The 21,213-nt window shown below is 43.0% G+C and overlaps 1 protein-coding gene across 2 annotated transcripts in view; it reads right to left on the bottom strand.

Moving 5' to 3' along the window:
- LOC124111423 overlaps positions 1-18,511 on the bottom strand; it is a 50,359-nt gene extending 31,848 nt beyond the window's left edge. The window contains exon 1 of one of the 2 annotated variants that reach the window (XM_046471122.2): positions 17,574-18,511. In XM_046471122.2, the coding sequence (XP_046327078.2) occupies positions 17,574-17,693 (120 nt within the window). In that variant the 5' untranslated portion in view covers positions 17,694-18,511. Of the gene's footprint in view, positions 1-6,157; positions 7,049-17,573 lie in introns of those variants that run through there. The other variant, XM_046471121.2, reaches the window with a different exon arrangement.
- Between the last annotated feature and the right edge of the window lie 2,702 nt (positions 18,512-21,213).

Raw genomic sequence — 21,213 nt, forward strand, 5'->3', positions numbered from 1 at the left:
AGTAGTAGTAGTAGCAGTAGTAGTAGTAGTTTGTTTGATCTTTGTTTAACACCGCATTCAGCAATATTCCAGCTATATGACGGCGGTCTTTTTGGTTTGTTATGTTGTGATTTTTGTGTTTTTTGTTGCACTCTGCAATATTATAGACATCGGTTTGTATATAATCGAGACTGGTCTACACATCATTGACATCATGAGCATCGATTCCCACAAATGGGATACGATGAAATGTATCAACCAAGTCGGCGAGCCTGACCACCCGGTCCATTTGGTCGCCTCTTATGACAAGCATAGTCGCCTACTTCAGCAATAATTCTAAGCAGTCGTAGTAGTAGTAGAAGTAGTAAACGCTGCAGTAGAAGTATAAATAGTAGTAGTAGTAGTAGTGGTAGTACCTGTTGTAGTAGTCGTAGTACTAGGAGTAGTAGTAGTGAGTGAGTGAGTTGGGTTTAACGTCGCTTCCAGTATTCCAGTTATATCACAGCGTGTCAGCTTAATGTGGGAGGAAAGCCCGAAGTGATGCAGGACTCAGACGTTTACCACTTCGGTGAAACCCACGAGCACGGGTATGGTGCTGACAAACCTAGAAACATAATCGGGGCGAACCGGGATTCGAACCCACAATCATAGGTTTCTGGCGTGCCCAAGGGACGCAACTCTGCACAGCGAATCGCGGCGCCTTAGGCGACTGGGCCACCCGTGCCCCCAGTAGTAGTAGTAGTAGTAGTAGTAGTAGTAGTAGTAGTAGTAGTAGTAGTAGTAGTAGTGATGGTGTCATGAGTGTCACATTACACAAGAAAGGTACAACGATTTGTGCATAATTAATACTGACGTCTCTGTATGTCTAACAAGTCCACCACACACTGACAGTAACAGTGTAAGAGCAATGGGTTCCACTTGTGACAGCATGAGTCCACTGCTATATGGACGCCTGAGTCATGCCCCCTGTTGGATAGCATGAAGCATTCATAAATGACGGTCCATGACGGGGGAACGCTATAGTCTGTGAAGACACAGTATGCCAGGTTTTCCAGTACAAGTTGTTTGTAAATACACTGCTTTAAATATATGTTTTGTTCTGTGTCGCCGGGGTAACAGGGTCAGGGATACGTTAGGAAGGGAGAGAACTCTTGCGATCTTGTTTATGTTACCCGCTGCGGACCACCTGTTTTGTATTGCTACCTTACCGGCGTGAAAGGGATTGCCAGTGGACCAAAACCCTAGATCCTTTGTTTAGCGGTAGCGAGAACTAAGATCTGATTTTAATGAGATTGACGACATTACCGACCACCGGGCTTGAAGAACGAGGTACATATGTATGAGGAACTAAACCAAATGTTGAAATAGCTTTTGTATTTCATTTGGTTACCGACAAGGAACTTTTGCACTAAAACAGCACATGTAAAATGCTGGCCTAACTGTTTTTAAAACGTCGATGTCTTATTAAACGTTTTCACTGGTGATCTGTGAGCACATAGAGGACACTATCGAGCGACACCCAAAAATTGAAGACATACAGTAACACCTGACCTACATAAACTAACGGGCAAAAGAAACGCCACCAAACAATTTTCTTGTCAAATAAAGACAGACGCAAAATTAAGTAACAGTTGATGTTTTATTATAAAAAAAAAACATGTACTTAAAGTTCTGTACACATGTTAATCATGCTGGGTGCACTGTCCAGTATTCGAACAAACCCGCAGAATCGACGTCGATCTCTTTTTAAGTCCCGTACCACACACATGGCTCAGTATCGGATGTGACCACCCCCAGCAACGATGCAGGCCCTAACACGACATCGAACTGAGTACACGGGTCTCCTGACTTCCTGATTAGGGATCCTAATTCATTCTTCCTGCAGGGCAATTGCCAACGCATCCCTCGTCAATGGCGGCTATTGACGTTTCCGAATCCGGCGTCCAAGTTGGTCCCAGAGGTGCTCTATGGGCGGCCACTGTATTACGGTCACGTTGTTGGCGTTCAGAAAGTCGCTAGTGACTCGAGCTGTGTGTGGGGTGGCGTTGTCCTGCTGAAACAGCGTCCGTGGGTGTCGTTGCAGGAAAGGCAGTACCACAGGCCGCAAAACCTCATCAATGTAACGACGTGCAGTGAGATTTCCGTCGATGATGACCAGATCCATCTTCTGGACCCCGCAGATGCCAACCCAAACCATGACACTACAACCTCCATAAGGCTCCACTTCTTGGACGCAACAACGTACCGTCCGTTCACCATGTCGTAGGTATATTCGAACCTGCCCATCAGACTTGAAGAGCTGGCACCTACTCTCGTCACTGAAGAGCACTCTTTGCCAAATCCTCTGCTGCCACTGCTGTACAGTCCTTGCCCATCTCAGTCTGTGACGTCGGTGTAGAAACGTTAACGTCATGCCCTTGAAAGGTCGATAGGCACTGAGACCATATAGGCGCAGTCGTAATAACGGCCGTTCTGCTGACCGGATGTCCAAGGCTGTTTGCGGATGATGACGTCACAGTTAGGAATATGGACATTAGGTGAAGCACCCGTAAATGCAGGTCTTCATGTGGGGTCGTGACCTTGGGTCTTCCACTCCTCGGCCAGTACTGCCAGTTTGCCTGTGACGTGTGACAAGTCTGGCGATGGTGCACTTGAAGCAGCCCGTGATCCAGACAACGTGCACCTGCGTCGCTCCCATTTGCAACATACCCATGGCTCTCTCCCTCTGCTCTGCAGTTAGTCGAGGCATGTTCGTTGTTTTAAACGATTCCATGTGATAAGAGAGTACAATCCTGCTCGTGTTTTATACCACAATTTCATAAGGGTAACTTTGTGCTCGCAAATCACGTGAAGCACGTGCACAGGTTCAAAGGGGAAAGGTGTTCCCAACTGTTTTCGTGACGTTTGGCAAATTTGTTGAAAACTGACGACCAATATTTTTTTGGCGGCGTTTCTTTTGCCTCTCAGTTTATTAACAAAGGTCACCGCTGTTATAACTGCTACAAAAAGCACAGCCATGCCTTTGTGGGGATTAAAAGCCTTGGCATGAGCGCTTGGTGGATTTCTCCATCGTCGGAGAATTTTTTTTGTGTAATACAGTTTGAGTAGCCTTTGAATAATCCGGCAAACCAGTGACTTAAAGCATGATGATACACGAACAATCTTAGCTTGACCACCCGATCCCCATTCAGTCAACTCGGCAAGCATGGCGTGCTTGGGTTTATTCTGCCCGGAAACCTCACAGGAAGACCCCTGTTGTGGTTGGTTGTTTTACGCCGCACCCAGCAATATTCCAGCTATATGACGGCGGTCTGTAAATAATCGAGTCTGGACCAGACAATTCAGTGATTGATATCATGACCATCGATCCATGCAATTGGGATCGATGACATGCTTCAACCAAGTCAACGAGCCTGACCACCCGATCCCGTTAGTCGCCTCTTACGACAAGCATAGTCGCCTTTTACGGCAAGTATGGGTTGCTGAAGACCTATTCTACCCCGGATCTTCACGGGTCGCCGACTAATGGATCAGATGGTCAGGCTTTGTGACTTGGTTGATTACGTGTCATCGTAACCAGATGACATGGAACGTTGCTCATAATATCAGCCACTGGTTTGTCTTGCCTAGATTGGGTTATTTACAGGCAACCGCGATATATATATTACTTCAACGTTAAACAACAAACAAACAAACTTCGCTATCAGGCTAACCATTTACCACAACAGTTCTGGTTAAACAACGGTTTTTAATGGAGGTCCTGTATCTAAAGACTTTCATATTATTAAAACACTGGCATGGATAGCTCTGAACCTTCCCCTCTCTCCACCCTAAGACCCCAACCCCCGCCCCCAGCTGTGCTGCCACCTTCGGCTCTAGGAAGAGATCCCCTACCTAAACATGTCAATTTCACATGGCAGTTTCTTCAGGCAGTTAAGGAATTACGTCTTTTTTGCCTATCCATGGGTTAATGGTCATAGGTCAAGGATCAAGGATGTTCTCAAGCCTTAACAACAACGTCCTGTTGGAGTATACGCAGTCTCAACGTCAAGTTTATATTTGTATGTATTTATCTGCTCGTGTTGGTGCATATATGATGACGATTACTCGACTAGGATTTGTTTGTTGTTTAACGCCACAGACAGCAATCTTCCAACCAAATCCCGTCAAACTGTAAATAATCGAATATGGGCCAATAAACTAATGGTCGATGTTATGAGGACCGATAACAAGTTGTCAACCAAGTCACGGAGCCTTCTTACTTCTTACGATAAAAACACAGGTTCCTGATCATCTTTTCTTTTCTCCACACACCCCAACACCACCCTATCCCGCCCACGCCACCCACCCCGTGGTATTGTTGGAATTGTTTGCAAAAGCGGCGTAAAACCTCACTCACTCAATCACTGATCTCGGGGTGTTGGTTGATGTTTCATACCGCAGTCACTTATGGCGGATATATAACGACAGTAGGGTAATAATCGAGTATAGACCAGTCCCACCAGTGGTTGATAACATGAGCAACTATCCTGGTTGTCCGGAAACAGTAGCCCACAACAGCAGCCAGGTCACCCTTTGTAATGACCGAGGCTCTATTCTGCCTCGGTCACAAGCGACCTTAGAGATATCATTAATCGTCTGTTAAAACGTAATTTACGTCATCCATTATTCTACCATGAATTTAGAAAAAAACTCGATTCTGATTGGTCAATCAGAGGTTGTCAAATCACAATAAACCCCCGCTGATTGAAACAGCTAATTTGACGGCTTCACGTTCGGGCGATTATATCTGCAGGTGTCCGAGCTCTACATTGAAAACACAGTATGTTTATGTCCTTACTATGACTCTTGAAACTGCCCTGGATTAAAGAAGATGCAGCTGTCACTCAAACATTGTTTTGTTCAGTAGTACTCGGGGGCCGCTTGCACTATGTGGCGTTATCAGAGGACTGTTGTCAGGCGTCAGGCGTAGGTCTGTGTTACGATGAAATACGTAACGGAACTTGTAGCACGTGAAACTGTATCCTTGTCCCTGCCCTACACGCCTAGCTTGCCCAGACGACGTTACGTCGCAGCACTACGTCGTTGGATGTCGCATGTAAAACAACGTGAGTGTGTGTCGCGACTGTCGTCATCCCTGTACCTGTACACCAATGGCTTACAACAAGCATGGAAATTTGTTCCACGTGCCACGGAAACCCAACAGGGGAGACAACTGAATGTATCTAGGATTCCAAGTAAAGTGCCCTTGGCCGACAAAGTTGAGAATTTTTAAAATTCATATTTTCTAAAACTTCGAGGTACAGTAAACTACGGTTATAACGAACTCAAAGGGACCACTAATTTTAGTTCGTTATAACCGCAGTTCGTTATAAGCATATATACAGCATATGTACAACAAATGGCCGGAACTAAAAATAAGTTCGTTATATCGGTCAGTTCGTTATAAGGGTGTTCGTTATAACCGTAGTTTACTGTATTTGTATTAATGCAATGATGTAAAACTAATCAGTAAAGCATCTTTCTCTGTATTGGCTACGTGTGATGTACAAGTCACCACTACAAAGTGAGTGAGTATGGTTTTACGCCGCTTTTAGCAATATTCCAGCAATATCACGGCGGGGGACACAAGAAATGGGCTTCACACATTGTACCCATGTCGGGAATCGAACCCGGGTCTTCGGCGTGACGAGCGAACGCTTTAACCACTAGGCTACCCGACCGCCCCTTCACCACTACAAAGCTCTATCATTAGTTATACATGTTACTTTATAACATGAATAGGGAAATACGTTTTTCGAATTTGGTAACTAACGCTGACATGAGGTGACGATGTAGGGTCGAATATCGGCCTCTAAGAAGGTCTAGATAAATCCCTAAGACAGTCATGGGTCATTCAGAACCAGGGCGGTAGCGCTAAGGTGTTAAGTATTCCCCTTAGCACTGACATATATTTGCGGAACGGGGCCCGACGAGCCCAAAGAAGAAAATAAGCACGTTTTACTTGGGACCTCTTCCGGCCCTGAAAACCCAACAAGCAGACACGCGTTATTTGGTAACTAATTTGGCCCGGGAACACCAAAGAAGTGAAACGCATTGACCGCTCTGCGTTTAATTTAGCCCGTCTTTCTAAGATCACTTTACAGGATCTGGTTGTCAAGGAAACATCTATGCCTACCTCTTGCGCATCGATCGTGTCCATCCGTCCAGTCTCTATGGGAACATACGCCACGATCCTTGGCTTGGATCTGACTTTCAGGAACTCCGGGAAGTCATTGTCTTCTGTCCCCAAATCTTGTCCATCAGATAGTTGCATATTCTCCATAACTAAATGGCATGTGGTGCCCCTTTTAAAATCGTATACTACAACTGCACTCCTCTCCTGAACTCAAGCGGGTATTCACTACAACCCATTAAACGTGAATCATAAAACACTCGATCAGACATCAAATAATACTGCCGTGTGTATACTATTTCTCATCAATTCTGACTCATAACCACTGTAGGCGTCTGAGGTCGCCCGTTACCCACTCCGTTACCAATGACGCCGATGGGACAAGTGTTCGTTCCTAAGTACACATTTCTTCAGCACATCACAATAGAGAATATACGTTTTTTTCCCAAATCCGATATCAGGTCCACAAATATATGTACAATCCATTAGAACAGATTTGAAAGGTATGGGATCCCTTTGTGAGCAGTGTCATGGGTGACAAGCGTGGCATATCGCCTGCAGTTGTATTGCCTCAAACGGAACATATTGACCGATAGCAACGAATCCTGAATATATTAGAGCACAAGGTTCCACAGCTATATCGTATACCACTTCGGAACTATGTCTATAAACCCTCACAAACAAATCCTTTTCATGCTAAGAAATACCTTAACAAAATATTTAAAGGTGTTATTTCTGTGCCTGAATACATCGTCGACACTAGAAGGTAGATTTCTCTCAATGGCATGTATGTGTCCGGCTTTGCTAACACAGTGGATCCCAATACAGCTCAACCAGATGTCTCTCAGCTCATCAAAAGAAATAACACCGCACGTGAATAGTCACATTGTGTGTTGTGGTAGAGACTTGAGAAAGTCCCTAATACACAAGTATTGAATCTGTTAAGATGGCCGCGGTCTCTGGGGGACTAATCCTTCATTGTTAGATCCCATAGGGGGAAGTTAGCGCCGTTTTTATATGTTATCATTCATAAAAGTCATTGCACGATAAAGGCGTCCAGAGTGGAGAATATGTTTACTGCAGAGTTTGGTTTGCTCGGGATCACTTAATGTTCTTGATGTGGCGTGTTATCTAACAGCAATGGGTATAAAATACAGATATTCGGTTAATTTAATTACTATGATTGATCAAAGGTATTGAATACTAACAATAATTCGGCAACATTGACGAATTGTTGAAAGAAGGACACGAAATAGGAATAGGTAGCACTTGAATCCAATTGTTCATCTATTGCGATGTTGTATATATACTTAGGGAAATATAAAGGGAACGGCTATATGTACTTTTCTATTCATACCGTGAATAAATCAAAGGGTATTCACCAAGTTAGAGAGCATATCAGCTCGTAACACTTCACTCAGTGACCTTTTTAATATTTAACTTCAATATTTATATGGTTTGTACGTTTTTATTTTAGTAGTTGCTGTTATGCTAGAAAATAGAGTCGTACAGATTGACGGAAGTAGATCTCATTCATTTAACAGCAAAAGCAACAGCAACATCTGCACACAGGTAAATTTGAAATGTTTGAAACAAACACAAACACCTGAAAAAAAGTTAAGGGAGACCCTTTTTTGTTTTCATAAATCCAGAAATTCCATGTGTCTTTAAGAAATATAAACACATTACATAGAACTCATTTTAATAACTGTCTACAGTTACAAAACATGCCATTACATAATCGGCTTTTGTTTCCACATTTCAAAGTGTGTTTGTCATTTTCTTAAATAATCAAATGTATTTCGTCAGAAAACAGTATGCAGGGTGACGATTTCTGAAAATATCTATTTGATGACACACAGTAGGACATGTCACAGTTGTGATTGTTGTCACCGTAACCATGACACCCTGACACGGAAGCCAAACGGGTGATAATAAGGTACCTTAAGAACTCGACCGTCAGTAAAGTGAACAAGATAACAACGCTATCACGACCTTCGTGAACAATATAACGATATCACGACCTTTGTAAGCTATGTAACAAGGCCTCCGTGAACAAGATAACAACGCTATCACGACCTTCGTGAACAATATGACGATATCACGACCTTTGTAAACAATATAACAACGATATCACGACCTTTGTAAACAATATAAGGATATCACGACCTTTGTAAGCAATATAACGATATAAGGACCTTTGTGAACAATATAACGATATCACGTTCTTTGTAAACAATATGATGATATCACGACCTTTGTAAACAATATGACGATATCACGACCTTTGTAAACAAAATAACAACGATATCCCGGCCTTTGTTAACAATATGACAACAACTTTACGGCCTTCGTGAACAATATAACGATATCACGACCTTAGTCAACAATATATAAGGTTATTAAAACACACTTTGGTGCAGACAAACCATTTGCTGAGCGCTGAATCCGATCTCAAGGTACAAAACACACTAATTAGTCCCATATTGGTAGTTACCAGTTACATTGTAATTATTATGCAATTTATCAATAGCATTTTTAAGGAGGCACCGGGCGGTGTTTAACAAAGGGCTTGGTTCTAGGATTTCCGCAACAAAACAAAGGACATTACTATATATATATGCAATTGTCAGTTTTTCGAGCTATGATTAATAAAGGATGTACACGCTGACGTATACCGAATGGTATTTCCATTGTGGTATGTTTGGACCACGTGTTCTTCTAGTTCTTCCAGTCGTTCAGTATGGCTCGATGATTACCTCTAACACTCTTAAGGTGGCACCGGTACACCCCTAATATCTGCAGTGAATATCAGTGGGACAAACTATATCATAAACGAGGCAATAACATATTAGTCAACAAGCGGTAGTGACATTTACTTGGAGTGTCCCCCACACTGTAATCAGCTGTAGTGTTGACAGGGACGTGATGACGTGTTTACGACGCCCTCATATCAACACGCAGTGTATATCTCCGCCAGACAGTGTACATTGCACCAGTCAATCTTGATTCATAAGATACACATGTTTCATGGCGTTTCAAACCAGTCTTAGAAATAGATTAATGTGGTATGACTGTTTATTTGAAAACATATTACATGTGCCTGTACAGTAAACTACGTTTATAACGAACACGCTTATAACGAACTGACCGATATAACGAACTTATGTTTAGTCCCGGACAGTTGTTGTATATATGCTGTATATATGCTTTTAACGAACTACGGTTATAACGAACTAAAATTAGTGGTCCCTTTGAGTTCGTTATAACCGTAGTTTACTGTACAGGCATAAGTGTGAAAAAAAAACCTGGTTTAAACTCTCTGATACGTGGCGTCTACATAATGGTGAGTCGGTGATTTAGGTTTAACGTCGGTTTAGTATTGTCAGTTGCGTATCAGCTTCACGTGGAGGGACCGCCTCCGTGGTCTAGTGGATAGAGCGTCTGCCCGGAGAGCGGACAATCGATGGTTCGATCCTCTGCCACGTCATACCAAAAGAACATACTTGTTGTTACCCTGCCTAGCGCTCGGCATAATGGGATAAGGACCGGGCGTTTCGTAGTCATTATACTGTGTCTGGGTGGGGTATCCACGTTAAGCTGCGACATGGTATCTCTGTAGGCTAGCTTTATTAAACCGGCAATAGTTTACGCAGTATAAGTGCAATAATCTTGAGCGTGGCGTTAAACCCCATTTCACCTCACCAGATGTGGTACGGAAGCTGGAAGTGCTTCAGATCACACGTGTTTGCTGATATAGGGAAACCACAGTATAGTTCGACAGACATACGAAGGATCTTAATCGGAACGAATCTCACAACCAACAGATAGTTATAATGCAAAGGGGCGCAACTTTGTGTCTCTTTAAAAACAGATCTTAGCTCACTCTACCGCTTAAATTGTTTTTGAGGACTTTACAGGTCACGTCACGACCTTTCATCCGACCTTTCATCCGACCAATCAGAACGCCGCATTCCAGATCGGGAAAGTGGCAGTTGGAATGTGTTTTTCAATCGTGCAACATCTAAAAGGTTATCACGGGTGTCCGAACGACAGTTATGGGTTGTACAACTGATTCCATCAAAACTATCGTTCCTCTCACGTCAATAGGATAAGCATTTGAAACGGAAGGGACTTTCCATAGCCCATGGGAAGTACCGCCGTACAATCTCGGCCATCTAGTACATTCCAGAACTTTCTTTGTTCATTTTCCAATATGGAAAAGAAATCTAAACAGGCTTATTTTAGCCGGACAACGGTATCTCCATAGTCGAACAATATATTCAATGTATTTCAGAACCAAGCTGTTTATTCGCCTATTAAAGTGTAGTTGTCCAATATCGTTTGACATTATGATGACCGTTACTGAATAAAACCCGTTTAATAGAAGGAAATGTTATTTGGGTAGTTATAAAACAATCATGTTAATTATATTCTTCCAACAAATGAAAGTCGACACTAATCGACAAAATTGTATTTCAATTAAATCCAGCTGCCTTAAGTGTTTTTTCATCCAGCTGGCAAACAGTTCCTATTCGTATTCTTTAACTTCACATGATCTAGTTTAATGGCTGGGTATCTAGCAGCTACTGATCGATTCCTCATTGAATGCTACCATTGCAAACACGAAAATAATCAATTAAATATATTTGTTTTGCTTCATTAACATAATTATGTCGTATTTAAGTTAATGAACTCCTGCCAGTTAAAGAAACCTATGGATTTAATAACCTGATACTAAAATTCAGTACAATATCTGATTAAAAATCGACGTTTTACGTTCTACAATTATTTTCTTGTTGTATATACCCCAAACTGTCGTTTTAAAGCGTGTGAGTGAGTGGGTGTTTGGGTGGGTGGATGGGTACGTGGGTTGGTGGGTGTTTTGGTGGGTGGATGGGTACGTGGGTTGGTGGGTGTTTGGGTGGGTGGATGGGTACGTGGGTTGGTAGGTGTTTGGGTGGGTAGATGGGTACGTGTGTTGGTGGGTGTTTGGGTGGGTGAATGGGTACGTGGGTTGGTGGGTGTTTGGGTGGGTGGATGGGTACGTGGGTTGGTGGGTGTTTAGGTGAGTGAGTGAGTGGGGGCTTGAATCAATAACAACAAAAACTGTTGTTTACCCATTGAGTTTTTGTCATAAGAAGCACCTCTTAGAAATATTGAAAAAGTCCTTGAGGTAAATGTTCAGATTCAGTGAGCGACATGATTTTCGCGCCACTTTGAACAATATCTGAGTTGCACCACGACGTGTCACCTTAATGTGGGAGGAAATCCCGAAATCTTCCTGCACACCTAAGGGACGCAACTCTTCGGGGCGAATATACGGGGCCTCAGTAGACAAGACCACCCGTGCCTCCTTATCTGTACAAGAAGTCTCTAACGCTACAAACACGTTCAAATACGTTGACTTTGTTAGCTACAGTTTCAAATTACCATCAAAACCCCACACATGTGTGTGTCAGTACTTACACGCCTTCACACACAAATAGCCAAGTGTCCCAGCCAGACCGCCCCACGGCCATGTGTTGGAGAGCACATATTTACTTTGCAGGGATTAGCTGAATACGCGGTATAACTTCCTTCATGTCGCTACTGACGACAAACAAGCTGTGAGTGTTGATAGTGAAGTATTCTTGATGTTGAAGTGTTGTTGTTAGGCCCTTGGATATGATTGATTGTACGAGTGAATAAACATTCCACTCAAAATTAGACAGTCTATACTTTACCGAAATGGAATATCAAATAACGTCTTCAGACGCCATGATTTCCACATCCGGGGTCTACAGTTGTTTAAGCAATGTAATTGAATAAGGGATCAGAAACGGTACTGAATGGTACTTGATATCGCTACCATCATCAGTGAAGGAATTTTTCGCATTTTGACCCCGTGGTTCTTAGGTTTGACTGGGTCACCTTCTAGACCCACTTGCCCAAAGCTATCATAGTGTTAAGATGATACTCCTCTTGAACATAGACTTACGATAGTCTTAGCGCTAAGATCACTTTGTGCAAGTGGGCCCTGCTAGTACACGGTGACTGAATAGAACCGGTGCTTAGCTTCTGTGGTGCAGTGATACCTCGTGGATCGATGGCGTGTATCGATGGCGTGGATCGATGGCGCGTATCGATGGCGTGTATCGATGGCGTGTATCGACGGCGTGTATCGACGGCGTGTATCGATGGCGCGTATCGATGGCGTGTATCGACGGCGTGTATCGATGGCGCGTATCGATGGCGTGTATCGACGACGTGTATCGACGGCGTGTATCGATGGCGTGTATCGATGGCGTGTATCGATGACGTGTATCGATGGCGTGTATCGATGGCGTGTATCGATGACGTGTATCGATGGCGCGGGTTGTTGCTCGCGTTTTCTGTCACTGGTTTGCTTTGACAAGACTCGATTATCCAAAGGTCGCCGTTACATAGCTGGAATATTGTTGCCTGCGGCGTTAACTAACATTCATATATTCTCTCCACATATATTAGTCTTTCCATTGTTGTATACAATCACACCCACACATATTAGTCTCACACATTACATTACTGCATACAATCAAATGCAATCGATACATTTTAGTGCGATTCACAGATTGTTTTGCATAACTGTAAAGATATTTTACTACAACTGCGATAATGAAGAGTTTAACAACATCTTTGCACATCCAAGTCACCGTCTTGCTGATTATACGCATTGCGTTTATGCCTGCACGGGGAACCGTACAACACTGGCAAACCAAGGCGTGAGTGACTGGGTATTGTTTTACGCCGCTTTTAGCAATATTCCAGCAATATCACGGCGGGTATGCATCGAATGCATTGAGTATAAACATTCACCGATATTACCATGGGGATTCCGGGTAAGAATATAGGTCCACAGCAACCCATGCTTGTCGTACAAGGCGACTAAATGAATAACGTGGTCAGGCTCGCTGATTATATTGATTGCATGTCATCGTATCCCGATTGCGTGGACCGATGCTCATGAGGTCAATCACTGGATTGTCTGATCCAGGCTCAATTATTTACAGATGGTCGTCATAGAGCTGGAACATTGCTGGATGCGGCGTAAAACAACAAACAAAACCTGTCATTCAAATTGTTCAGCTGGGCGCTGTTCCACAAAATGACCTTAGCGCCATGAGGATTGCATCTCCCGCACTTTAACATGGGCGTGCGACAGTCGTAGCAATAACGTTGGCTGTGTGGCACGGGGAAGTGACATAATGTCAGTTGTACGTGCCTACCCTGTGTCTGCGGAGTGGAACACTGTTGCTACGTGTTGCTGACACCGCCGTCACGGTGGCGGGAGGAGCTATCGTGTGTCTGATCGTCTAATTGACTACTGATAACGCGCCTCAGCAGGATCAATCGACATTGTTATCGATTGTGTATCGACAAGCGCTGTAGGTCAGTTCTTGCCTACGCGTAATTCTCGTAAGATCTAATTTGGCTATATTTTTCGCAAAGGGTTGTTGTTTCTTCACACAGTTATGTCGAATATTGAATTCTATCGTTTCTATGATTTTGTGAAGAATTTCCAATAATTCAAATCCCCAAACAGTGAAACTCACTGTTAATTGATTTTTTGTCTATATAGAAAAAGCTAAACGCCATCCCTTCATTATCTTCATGTATCCCAAACTTTCATGTATCTTTCAGAAATACCTACAATAGATATTTATCTAGTAAGACACCTTCCCTGTGCGTAATATTTATCAACATAACGTCAGACTGGTTAGAGTGTCGTCAGACTGAGTTAAATTGATATCAGTCTGTTCTAATGAGTTACGTTGACGTAAGATTGGTTTAGACTGACGTCAGAGTGGGTGACGTTGATGTCAGACTGAGTTACGTTGTCGTCAGATTTGTTTGGAGTGATATCAGACTGGTTAGAGAGACGACAGTCTGGATTACGATGACGTCAGACAGTAACGTTGACGTCATACTGAGTTGATGTCAGTCTGTTACAATGGCGTCAGACTCAGTTACGTTTACGTCAGATTGGTTTAGAGTGACGTCAGACTGGGTCCGTTGATGTCAGACTGGGTTACGTTGATGTCAGACTGGGATACGTTGACGTCAGATTGGTTTAGAGTGACGTCAGACTGAGTTAAATTTATTTCAGTTCCCTGAAGTCAGATTGATTTAGAGTGACGTCAGACTGGGTCACACTGATGCCAGCCTGATTTACGCTGACGTCAGGATAAGGCAACTATTGACAGTTACAGCGAAACTTCAAAAGGCGGGAACACGTTTATCCTAAACCCTATTTCCAGACAATATACTGCTGGAGCATCTGTACATGATTAAAGTGAGACGACTACGTACCACCAATTCAGTAATCCGGACGCTTTCAATGGGAACGGACAACGTCCGGTATAAGCGGGTTTCTCTGTATATTCGTCACTTTAATAATCATACCAACAGACACCATACCCCATGTCAGTTAAAATACTGCAAATACTAAAATTTTGAAGTCCAATCACAAGACCGCGGTTAAAATAAAGGTTAGAATACGAGGATAGTAACTGCCCCCTAGAATACGTTCTTTATTCACTCTGTTTCAATGTAATGAGACACACGCAGATTCGTCGTGTACTTAGTGATGAAATTTGTGAAATTTAAGATCGATACACGGCTCGAGTGAATCTCGCATTAAGCCTGAATGACGCTATGTTTGTTTGTTTGTTGTTTAACGCCACACTCAGCAATATTCCAGCTATATGACGGCGGTCTGTAATTAATCGAGTCTGGACCAGACAATCCAGTAACTGACATCATGAGCATTGATCCACGCAATTGGGATACGATGACATGCATCAACCAAGTCAGCAAGCCTTACCACCCGATCCCGTTAGTTGCCTTTTACGACAAGCATAGTCACCTTTTGCGGCAAGCATGGGTTGCTTAAGACCTATTCTACCCCGGATCTTCGCGGGTCTATGGTTTCCTATTCAGATCCTGAAGATCAGTAAGAAATAGGATGTATTTCTGTAATACATGGAGCCTGACAAGAGAAAACTTGGAGTGATCTGACAAAATTTATCAACTTCCGTGCAAACGAAAGTATACACTTGAAAATTGGATTTGACCAAAATATTACAAACGTTATCAAAACATTACTAGTAGCCGAACACTGCAAACGTAAGTTCCAAAACACAACCATGATACTCGCATCATCACCATCGAATAACCATTTCTTGTTTGTTTCATTTTTAACCACCATTAAACAAGGATGTATACTTTGCCTTGCAGTTTATTTTCATGAGTCATGGAGATAGACAAGTTGATTGACGAGAAAAGCCAAACACCCAATGTTTTCATATGTGACAGCAGCCATAGACACAAAACCACGGTTATTATACCTATTCACTGACGCCATGTTCACAGAGTAACTCACACTACAGATAGTACTACAGAGAACATGATAGTTAATCAGCCATTACGCTTGACTTCATTGCACCGATATAGATCATTTTTAACACTGTGAGCAGGTATTCGCAAAGAAATTGATTTTATTCATAGACAAACATTTGTAGTGTTGGAATCGTAACCTCTGAACCGTTAAATCCTAGCCGAGCAATAAAATATTTACAATAGTATTTATACACACTTACTACAAATCTGAAACAAAATTTACGGGTAATGAGCAACACAGTTCATGTTTACTTAATGTAAGCACCGGACATGTTCACTTGTGGCTATGGACCACCTGCTCATTATAGCGGAGTTATAGTACTTATATTATGTGCAGTATGTCATTCCTTATGTTTCTATGATAACCGTCCCGAGTTTATTTTTCTCTCATCCGTATGTGTATAGCCTTACACGTTTTCAGTTGTCTGAAACAATTTTCATATCCGTATTTTGTCGCCCCGAGCTATAGCAAATGTTTGACGATAAAACAAACCTGATGATAATAATTGGTTCAGAAATACACCCAATGAAAAACAAAGTTTGAGGTTATACACTGAAAAGCAATCGTTATATTTCTTAAGGGGATTATTTTGACTGAAACTCATTGTTAATATGCATGAGATATTCAGCGATGACAGTACAGTAGATAGTTAGATCACTTATATAAAAAGGCACGGACTGAGTACACAACCCTGTCTGAGTGACAATAAGCAAACGCCCTTCTGACAATAGTCCTACAGGGGGCCGACTAAACCTTGACTTGTAATGCAAATACATGTAGTTAGACTGGTTTTATCGTCCCAGCGTGAGTTGGCATAAATTTAATGACAAGAATGAAAAGATAATAGGGTATGGTTTATCACCTGGTATGTTGATATAGAATGGTATTACAGTCATCGATCAGAAAAATAATCTCCGCTAAATGGATATGTACAGTGTAGGCTTTAAAGAATGGACCTGTTCAATACATCTTGAAGATTTATTGAAATCATAAAGAATTCAAAATACCATGCTTTTTAGCGAGGTGTTTGCATTTTAGTTAAAGAATAATATGCAATATAAAACCCCTTTCAAATAAATGAAATGAAAACATGCATGTGTGTGATTTAGTAGTTTATCATTTAAGGGAGGCAATAAAAATATTTAATGCTGATGTTTCATTCGACTGATTTTGAGGAAGGAATCTTTAAATAGTTCATATAATATTTTATATATTAATAGGTACACTGTGACAGGACCTATCAGTAATAAGTAACAGGTTACGTATACCGAAAAAATAGCAAAATCCTTGTTAAAGATATTGTGATGTTTTATATGGATAACATGAATAAGCCAGGACGTCTCCGCATGGGTCACTGTAGGCATGAGGAGCCGGCATATCAATATCACAGAGGAACACGTGCCTCCATACAAACCTGATTATGTAGACCATAACTCCTACAGACTCCATGCAATGATGGGTACATCTGAATAACAGAAATACCACAGCCTCGCGGCGTAACTAAGACCGGGCACGTTGTCTGGACTTTTCACACGGCTACTATCAACGTAAATCGAATACGCTTCCCGCAGTAATCTTGTAATATATGTGACCTATTGTCATAAGATATCTCAACACTCTTTCACAGATCTAAGAAAATATATTTATAAACCAATCAGCCTCATTGCCTTCTCATACCCTTCTCAGATGAGCATCCTAACCTCATCCCCTTTTCAACTCTTTGAGGAATCAATTGAACTCGAGGGATTTTAAATATAAATTGTTTTTTAATGAACAGTATACATAAGTTGTTTCAGGGACTATATGGTTGTCTATCTCAAAAGGTGCAAGTGAATAGATGAATGAACAGGTATATGTATTATTCAAAAACATAAAACAGGAATCGAAAGTACATAGTTTTTAAACGTATGGACAACAGATGTATGTTCAACATGACAGGGAAGAATGGCTGTTCATTAATGGCGTGCCTGTGAAATTATTCTTTAATCTCAGCCTTACCTGACTACCAGCTATAGTATGACTCCGTACAAGCGTGGGTGCTTTCCTCCTCCTGGACGCCTGTCTGGTGGAGACGGAGGGCCTCGGTGGGTTCCTGTCCCCCCTGCCAATGGAACCCATACTCAGACTCCAATGTTCCTCTCTTCCTCTGGTTTCTGGTCTGACTCTATGTACACCTTCAGTTCTTTTTCTCTAGAACCTGTTCGCTTGTACGTTAATGTCACAAGCATCTACCATGACCAGATAGAGATTCCTGGGGATGAGACTCCTGTATTGATTTCTTCTCCGAGTCACTTCATTATTTCTGATTTACAGGCGTGTGAAGTATTTCTTACAAGGCAATGACACAATAATTACCAGGTTATGCGTCCACTATACCGTGTGTGACGTTGGAATCAATGTTTCAGAAACCGCCCATGGTTTGGTCGGATTCAAAATAGGGATCCAATGTTCTAATGAAATCTCCTGTTCATGGTGTCAGGCGTGTGACGTCTGAGTCAATGTTTCAGAAATCGTCGAGATCATAATAGTGTGCATCCAAAGTTCCCATGAATTCTCCAATTCGTGTTGCAGCCACATATTCTGATAGCTGATGCGGTTTATACATGGCGATACAGGTTATAGTTTAAGGTCGTCGTTGCCGCAGTCCACGAAGAACATGAAGACCCAGTGATTAATTCCTCACAACAATATTTTCTATCCCAAAAGTCTCATAAGGTGTACATTGTAGACAGGTGATCAGGTTAGCTTGTGGAACAAGTTTCTTCTGGAACATTACATTGCAACGACTGACCTGTCTCGGAAACACGTGTGACAATGACCACATGAGTCGACTGTCCCTCCGAGTGGATATAGGTAAGCTAATACCTTCAAACAATACGCGATAAGTCAGCTGTAAGACCAGCCTGTACAAGACAGCGACTTGTCAATCGGCTCAGCAGTGCGTCTCATTGGGACGTGATCGAAAAACAAACACCGCTGACGCCTGCTCGCCTCCTCGTCAGGTATAGGCCTGACATGTACAGAGTCAGGTGGGGTGGTGGGAGGGGGGTGATTGTCTCAAGGTACCAGGTAGTGTGACCGCCGACGCTTTGAGTGTGGGTGGGGTGGGTGGGGTGGGTGGGGGGGGGGGGGGGGGGGGGAGTTGGGGGTGGCGGGAGTGTGGCCGCTCTAATCAGTATTTACGTTAAAATATCAACTTAACAACTTAACGTCGACGGAAAGCCCGAAGTGATACAGGTCTTCTGCTTTAGTGGAACCCACGGTGTTGACAAACATTAACATGCCGAATCTTGGATCTGTCACGCCTAAGAGATGCACGGTGAGGTTGTGTCGAGGCCCTGTATGGAGTTAAGGTGTCGAGACACTGTATGGAGCTAACGTGTCGAGGCACTGTATGAGCTAATGAAGGCAATGTAGCGAGCTAATGTGTCGAGACACTGTATGGAGCTAATATGTCGAGGCACTGTATGGAGCTAATGTGTCGAGACACTGTATGGAGCTAATATGTCGAGGCACTGTATCGAGCAATTGTGTCGAGACACTGTATCGAACTAATGTGTCGAAGCACTGTATGGAAGTAATATATCGAGGCACTGCATGGAGCTAATGTGTCGAGGCACTGTATCGAGCTAATGTGTCGAGGCACTGTAGTGAGCTAATGTAGGCACTGTAGCGAGCTAATGTGTCGAGACACTGTATGGAACTAATGTGTCGAAGCACTGTATGGAAGTAATATATCGAGGCACTGCATGGAGCTAATGTGTCGAGGCACTGTATCGAGCTAATGTGTCGAGGCACTGTAGTTAGCTAATATAGGCACTGTAGCGAGCTTATGTGTCGAGACACTGTATGGAACTAATGTGTCGAAGCACTGTATGGAAGTAATATATCGAGGCACTGCATGGAGCTAATGTGTCGAGGCACTGTAGCGAGCTAATGTGTCGAGACACTGTATGGAACTAATATATCGAGGCACTGCATGGAGCTATTGTGTCGAGGCACTGTATCGAGCTAATGTGTCGAGGCACTGTAGCGAGCTAATGTGTCAAGGCACTGTATCGAGGTATTGTGTCGAGGCACTGTAGTGAGCTAATGTAGGCACTGTAGCGAGCTAATGTGTCGAGACACTGTATGGAACTAATGTGTCGAAGCACTGTATGGAAGAAATATATCGAGGCACTGCATGGAGCTAATGTGTCGAGGTACTGTATGGAGCTAATGTGCCGAGGCAGTGTATGGAGCTAATGTGTCAAGGCACTGTATGGAGCTAATGTAGGGTCTGAAGCTAGCTAATATGTCGAGGCACTGTATGGAGCTAATGTGTGGAGGTACTGTATGGAGCTAATGTGCCGAGGTAGTGTATGGAGCCAATGTGTCAAGGCAGTGTATGGAGCTAATGTAGGGTCTGTAGCTGGCTAATATGCCGAGACACTGTATGGAGCTAATGTGTCAAGGCACTGTATGGAGCTAATGTGTCAAGGCACTGTATGGAGCTAATGTGTCAAGGCACTGTATGGAGTTAATGTGTCAAGGCACTGTATGGAGCTAATGTGTCAAGGCAGTGTATGGAGCTAATGTGTCAAGGCACTGTATGGAGCTCATGTGTCAAGCCACTGTATGGAGCCAATGTGTCAAGGCAGTGTATGGAGCTAATGTGTCAAGGCAGTGTATGGAGCTAATGTGTCAAGGCACTGTATCGAGACATTTTGCTGAGGTGGTGTGTTGAGGTGGTGTGTCAAGACATGTTGGTGAGGCAGGGTGTCGAGGTAGTCGAGATATAGGCGAAGTTTTCACTTTTTAACATGTCAAGGAATAAGGTGAGGTACCCACACTTGGCAAATCAAGGAATAGTCTGTGGAGGCTCTTGTCGAGCTATGTTGAGGAAGTGGGTTGAGGAAATGTGTCTAGGAAGTATGTCCAGGCAATGTGTCGAGGCAGTGTGTCGAGGCTCTGTGTTGAGGAAATATGTTGAGGTAGCTATATAATGTGTCGAGGCAGTGTGTCGAGGCTCTGGGTTGAGGAAATATGTCGAGGTAGCTATATAATGTGTCGAGGCAGTGTGTCGAGGTTCTGGGTTGAGGAAATATGTCGAGGTAGCTATATAATGTGTCGAGGCAGTGTGTCGAAGAAATGTGTGGAGGAAATATGTCGAGGTAGCTATATAATGTGTCGAGCAGTGTGTGGAGGAAACGTGTGGAGGAAATATGTCGAGGTAGCTATATAATGTGTCGAGGAAACGTGTGGAGGAAATATGTCGAGGTAGCTATATAATGTGTCGAGGCAGTGTGTCGAGGCTCTGCGTTGAGGAAATATGTCGAGGTAGCTATATAATGTGTCGAGGCATTGTGTCGAGGCTCTGGGTTGAGGAAATATGTCGAGGTAGCTATATAATGTGTCGAGGCAGTGTGTCGAGGAAACGTGTGGAGGAAATATGTCGAGGTAGCTATATAATGTGTCGAGGAAACGTGTGGAGGAAATATGTCGAGGTAGCTATATAATGTGTCGAGGCAGTGTGTCGAGGCTCTGCGTTGAGGAAATATGTCGAGGTAGCTATATAATGTGTCGAGGCAGTGTGTCGAGGAAACGTGTGGAGGAAATATGTCGAGGTAGCTATATAATGTGTCGAGGCAGTGTGTCG

This window comes from Haliotis rufescens, unplaced genomic scaffold (genome assembly GCF_023055435.1).
Source record: "Haliotis rufescens isolate VD_foot unplaced genomic scaffold, xgHalRufe1.0.p SCAF_6, whole genome shotgun sequence".
In the NCBI taxonomy this organism is placed as follows: Eukaryota; Metazoa; Mollusca; class Gastropoda; order Lepetellida; family Haliotidae; genus Haliotis; species Haliotis rufescens.